The following is a 7,035-nucleotide window of genomic DNA, read 5'->3' as shown; positions in this document are numbered from 1 at the left end:
ATAAGAATTTGAGTAAGGACTTATGTTTGTTAATGATACATAGATGCTCGCAATTAGAAAGATTGCAACTAGTTAGAGGGAATATGTAGTAGTAGGTAAGGGTACTATTAGAGAGATTGTTTTTGACGCCATGGCCCAGTTCGATGCCCTATTAAATCGTGCATACTAGATGTACAAGTGTCATAATTAAGACCTAATATGGTAATATTTAACACACCCCACGAATAGGAGGCCATGGGAGTATGAGTATCGGAAGGTAAGAGTATAAGCTTCAATATGTAAAAGAAGCAAGGTGAATAAGGTTATGAGGTACCCAGTTAGTGTAGATTATTAGTATTTACAATTCAAGCAGAGAAATATAAGCATTTTGAGTTACCTTTATCATTAATAGAGGTATGTACATTTGGCCACACCCATCTCCGTTATTCCCTATGGGAGCTAACAGATATAGTTTAAGAGAAGGATGGGATATTAGGATCCAGCTAGGGTTAGGATAACTCAAATGATAGATGAATTGTTAGACATGAATACTAGAGTGTTTAGAAAATTCAGAAGATAAGCACTAGAATCCTAGAAGGGAAAAATATCTACGTTTGTATGACTCCCGTCCCTAGTAAGAAGAAAATGTTAGTTGATCAGAAGAGCCAGTGAGATGGAGGAAGGGGAGCTAAAAGTGAAAGAACTTTTTGTTAAAGTTTTTAGAATAATGTAATAGATAGAATAATCAGCTGGAGAATAAGAAAGGAGTAAATGAAGAATTATGAGTAAGATAAATGAGTGATAACGGTATATTAAAATATGAAAGGATGATAGAGTCTATAGTCATGTAAAGGAAAAGACAAGATGAGACATTCCTTGAGACAATAAAAGAGTATAAGCTATAAAGTAATATCTCCATTTCGAGAAATGAGTTGGTGATTCCAACGTGATTACCAGACGGTTAAGTTAGACCCTGGTATAAGAGAAATCAGTATGGGCTAGTAAACAAGACAGACTGAACATGAATTAAGGATCTTAGGATTTGATATTAGTCAACATCTTGAGAATTATAGATACCGCGTTCCGACAATAATTGAATGAATAACAGAAGAATAATCTTCAAAGGTCATACAGGAAGACGATTTGTTTTAGCCGGAGATGTGAGTATAGTTAAGCTTAAAGGATTAAGTGTGCCAGTTACATTTGATGTCACCTTGTGCGTATGAAATTCAGTGATCCTTCGTACAGAAGGGTTACCACAAGGCGAGTAAGGGTCATTGAAGATGTGAAAAGACACCAAAGATGAAGAGGTAAAACATCTACATATAAAACATCAGATCATAAAATGTTAGTACTCCCCTAAAGGGGGAAGATGGTGTGATATGGTATTAAGTCAAAGTTAAGTGGTTAAGGTAAATACAGAATGGAAAAGGAGGAATGTGGTAAAAAAGGCGAAAGGAATGAGATTCCATTTATCCAGATCCTATAGATATATTACGATTCCAGAATGTTATGCAAGTACAACATATGAATAGGCAGTAACGGTTCCTAACAATGATATTATTGATAAATAAGTGCAAAGGGATACTTGATACATAAGGAGCCAGTGCGAGAGGTAAGTTAACGCAAAAAAACATAACTCAAGAGATGTTATGCAAAAAATAGATATGAGAATGGACCCACGAATAGTAAGTAGTTGATCTAGGATGAGCCCAGTAATTTCTAGACAAAAGGTCATAGATAAATCAACAGATCATGCAAGATAAACATGGTGAACCCCATCATAGGGAATTCAATCTCGTAGATACGAGATCATAATCTTGGAGAAATATTCAGATAGGAGTTGGGGTAGTTAAAGGTATCGCATCACCGTTACAAAAATAAAAGGGAGTGCCATTGGGGAGACACTCAAAATTTGAGTTCAGAAGTAACCCTATGAGCACAAGGGTACTGAGGTATGTAATTAAGGATATTTATAAGCGAGTAAGAACATCGAAAATTTTTGTCCGGTATAAGATGTAATAAGCTCGTACATTTACAAGAGTTAGAGGGTCTTCCCAATGTACTACAATGAAAGACTAGCTGAGGAAATAAAAAAGAACGCTTTGAATTAAGCATAACAACCTGAATTCGATATTATAGAAGATATGATCTCATAACAACAGTCTCACTGCAACATTATATGCACTCTATAAAAAAGTGGCACCTATCCTAACTAATGAACGAGAAGTAAAATCAAAAGTAATAGTCAAGATCATATGAGTTGCATGAAATTCTAATATGCATGGGCACTAAGTTAAGCCAAGTATTAATCCAACAAATGACATAATGAACATGAAAAGTAATTGCTTACGTTTAAAAACAATTGAGAAGGAACGAAAAGAGTTATTCGATCTATGACCTAGAGTTATTTATATTATGACCACACTTAAGATTTTATAGTATTAACCATGCAGTATATATGTTGACATTCTTACAGTTATATGAGACTCTAGTATAAGTTAAAAGAAAGAATCGAGTCCACGTCACAGACAAAGGCTAGAATTGTTAGAAGATTATAACATGGATGTTCCATAGCGTCCACAAATGGCTAAAGTAATAACTAATACCCGGAACCGCAGATTGGAATACAACTTAAGCCTACATAAAGGCTAAGGGAGAAGAGGAAGCTCGAGAGCTACAATAGCTAAGTAAATCAGGAGTCTGAATATAGACCTAGATAATTATAGATATTGTGACCTGGAACATTGCAGAACCACTCTTAATTGTAGAGGTACAAGAGAGATAGTATAGCGGTCATATCCTATAATAGCTCTATGATAAAGCCAGTTATAAGAGTACCAACCTTAGAGATAACAAAATATAAAGTGGAGATGATAGGATAAATATGCGCTCCCACTGTTGCAGGACTCTGAGACATTACCAGGGCAAATGAGCATCATTTTTACCATTCGAGTAAAGAACACAGACAACATCATATTCATAATCTAGAATACTATTGAAATAAGAAGACATGATCCAAGACGAGTGATATCATGTGGTCGGTATGTCATGCCCCAAACTCGGGGAGTGCGACCAGTGCTCAACCGAGTTAACCCTGTTAAGCAAGCCTATTGAACACTTCCTACCCAAACTCACACATATTTTAAAGAGAGTTCATAACATTGTTAATTAACCAATAATGAGATCATGTATGAAATACCAACTCGTTTCCATTAGTTACTTCACTTTAAAATCTCAAAATATACATATTTTTCATAGTTATAAGCAGAATAGATAATTCAAACACAACATAACTCGTTTGGCATTTCCCAGCACCCATACACAAATAACCCATACTATGTCTACAGAGCCTCTAAATAGATACAAAAGAGTACTACAAACGGGATGGCAACAAGGCTCCGACTATACCTCAAGTATAATACATAAGGGGCAGGAGATGCATGACCCTGAAATGAAATAGGGCTCACCAAGACTGTTGGGAGGGGGATGTTCCACTATCACCGGTCAATGCTACCTACTGTGGAACCACCTGTATCCATTTAAATTATAACTAGCCACATGTAAAAGGGGCGTTAATACCGTCGAATGATACTAATATGTATAACTAAACACCAACTCAATTGAATGAACAATAACCACCTGCATCCATTTAAATTATTTCAGTTAAGGCATTGAACATTTACCAATTATCAAATAAGGGATGAGATAAGTTTCAATCAACCAATATGCCACTATTAACCATTTCTATTTCACTTCCCAATACAGTCACCACCATGTGTACGACTTGGCATCTAATCATGACCCGATCAGCTAGGCCATCCCATTTGAGATATCAACCATAATCGCAATTTCAGTTATAGTTTTCCAATAAAGTCACCACCATGTGTACGACATGGCATCCTATCACGATCCGATCGGCTAGGCCATCTCCTAAGGGACATAAACCACACTTGCAATTTCAATTACAATTTCAAATAGAGTCACCACCATGTGTACGGCATGGCGTCCGATCATGACCCGATAGGCTAGGCCACATCATAAGAGGCATCGACCAAAATTATATTATTTCACTTGGCACGTTGGCCGTATTTCATATTTCGTATTTCACTTTTAGTATTCCTTGCTTTGTATCTCATATTTCATATTTTGGCTTCAACAATCATCATAGATTTGCAACAACAAGGCATTTCCTTTCATAACATTTAAGAACACATATGAGTGACTGAGAGTTTTAGGTATATTGAGATTTCTTATAGAATTGTCATTAGCTTTCATTTGAAACATAACTTCATGTCAATACATTTAGACATGCAATTCATACTTTGATCACATTCTTAAAATAAGAGTATAACATAACAAGAGCATTTATATTGCATATTGAACATGGATATCTTTTAGTACAAGCTTATTCGTAATATTCAACTCACAGTGAGCTACCTGGGAAATACATGGATATGTGGAGTTCAATTCTAAGACGATGGGGTTTAGTCATACATACATCAATGGAGCTTCTTTAAATTCTACTATATTCCGGAACTGTTAACAACTTCAATCTATTTCAGAAATATAACAAGTTGAACCAAGAATAAGAAAGATGATCATGATTCTTGCTCATTTGAGCACATTATCAAACATTAAATGTGCATTTTATTTTTAAGACCCTTTTGTGAAAGATTCCATCACCCTACACTCCATTATTTATCATTTTTAGCTCACAATCCTCCTACACTCTTTTATCTAGCATGCATGCAAGATAAACAACTCCCTTACCCAAGGATGGCCTTGCTAATTACCCATTTTTAGTAGAATTTCGAAATTAAGAGCTAGGGCATAGATTCTTATCTTTAAGTTGAAGACTTAATGAATTTTCTTTTTAATATTCAATGATTTGAGCAAAAATAATGGCTAATAGGTTAAAGAACACTTCCCCACTCTGAGCACACTCTCTCTCTCACTCCAAAAGTATCAGATTTTACAAGAAAAAATTATCCAAAATGCTTACATAACGAGATTGGGTTGGGTTATAGAAACCCCAAAATGAAGCCCCGGAACAGGATCTGCGGTCGCATATGTGACCGCATAATGATTCTATGGTCCACAAAATGGGCCGCATAATGGCCCTCAGGAACTGGCATTTTCTACTTCAGTCAGTGACCTGTCTACGGTCCGCAGACCTGTTCTGCAGTCCCATAATGCGTCACAGAACAACCATCTGATGAATCTCAAGGTTGGATACGCGACCAAAGTGCAACCTGTGAAATGGTTATGCAATCGCATAATGGGCCGCAAAGATGATATCAAAAATGGCCCAAAAAACTGCCTCACACTGCGTCTATACTGCGGCCTGTAGAATGATTACACGGATTAAGTGAAACATTTTCCTATAACTCTTTAGCATACTATTCAACCTAAAAACTCCGAACCGCGACGAGCTTGCTCGCCGCGAAGAATTTATACTATTTAACACATAAGCCTTTCTCGGCACCACAAAATTTTGGGTTTTCGGGTAAAATTTACGGGGCCTTACATCCTCCCCCACTTAAGATCATTTGTTCTCGAATAAGGGTCAAAGTTCATCACTAGCATCAGGTGCTATTCAACTACCACACTACACACCAACAGTCCCAAATTTTGACTAACTCCAAAAATTTCCAAAAATTTCGCGAGAGTTTTCTTTGTAACTAGGCCTATCCACTTGTCAGATAACCCCAAAAACACATCCTAACAACATGTATATGATCCAATGATGTAACATAACATAAAATGACACCAACCGCAGCCTCATAAGCAACATATCACCAAAAAGGAACACCTTCATATCAACTTAACAAGTGATACAAAATTCATAAGAAGTACCTTCATAGAAACTATTACATAGCTATTCAAAAAAATGAGGGTACTTCTTTTTCATTTCTTCCACGGCCTCCCAAGTAGCCTCTTCAACCTACTGGTTTCGTCATAGAACTTTTACGGTGGAAATTTCTTTATTCCTCAACTTTCGGACTTTCCTATCAAGAATGGAAACTGAGATTTCTTCATATGACAGTTCTTCATTAACCTCGCTAGTCTCCACTGGCACAATAAGCGATGGATCCCCGATTACTTTCTTCAACATAGATACATGAAATACCGGGAGCACTAATGACATCTCCGGTGGTAGCTCAAGCTTGTACGCCACCTGACCAATCCTCTGAATGATTTTGTACGGCCCAACATACCTCGTACTCAATTTCCCTTTCTTTCCAAACTGCATTATACCCTTCATGGAGTGAAAACATCAAGAATACCCAATCATCATCTTTGAATTCTAAATCTCTACGACGAACATCTGAATAGGAATTTTGATAACTCTGAGCCATTTTCAACTGCTCCTTAATGATCTTAACCTTTTCCATAGATTGATGCATGAGGTATGGTCCTATCAATTTAGCTTCCCCAGTATCAAACCACCTAATGGGAGATCTACATCTCCTATTATATAAAGCCTCAAATGGTGCCATCTAAATACTAGCAGGATAACTATTATTGTAAGCAAATTCTATGAGTGTTAAAGGTTCATACCAACTAACTACCTTTGAAGTCAAGGATGCAAGCATGTAACATATTCTCAAGCGTCTGAATAGTCCTCTTTGCATGCCCGTCAGTCTATGGATGAAAGGTTGTACTAAGATTCACTTTTGTACCCAAACCTTGCTGAAATTTCTTCAAAAAGTTAGCTGTGAATTGTGCTTCTTGATCCGAAATGATATAATCTGGAGTACCATGCAAGCTGACTATTTCTGTTACAACCTGTAGTTTCATATGTGAGAATACGTCGTAAGTCAATTGATGTAAGCTCTAAAATGAGATCATCATTAAAAGAACATAAAGTAAGTTAATCATGTTTAATTGGAGGTTACAAATATTTAAGATCATGTACTACAAGTACGAAGAGGGTTGGAAGGCTTAGAAACTAAACCAATTGAAGAAAATAAGTTTCGTCGGAAGTCGACAAGTTGGGAATGTTATAACAGGCACTTTGGTGTGAGACTAGGGTTATCAATGTGATAAGGA

General features: G+C 36.6%; 1 protein-coding gene across 1 annotated transcript; it reads right to left on the bottom strand.

The window, feature by feature from the left end:
• Positions 1–5,938: 5,938 nt before the first annotated feature.
• LOC138871983 (uncharacterized) lies at positions 5,939–6,482 on the bottom strand. Its single transcript, XM_070149915.1, has 2 exons — positions 6,201–6,482; positions 5,939–6,088 (listed from the first exon to the last, which is right to left on the bottom strand). Exons 1-2 carry the CDS (start codon positions 6,480–6,482, stop codon positions 5,939–5,941), a joined length of 432 nt encoding a protein of 143 aa, XP_070006016.1.
• Between the last annotated feature and the right edge of the window lie 553 nt (positions 6,483–7,035).

Source organism: Nicotiana sylvestris, chromosome 1 (genome assembly GCF_000393655.2).
Source record: "Nicotiana sylvestris chromosome 1, ASM39365v2, whole genome shotgun sequence".
Lineage (NCBI taxonomy): Eukaryota > Viridiplantae > Streptophyta > Magnoliopsida > Solanales > Solanaceae > Nicotiana > Nicotiana sylvestris.
This window is presented reverse-complemented; position numbering and strand designations above follow the sequence as displayed.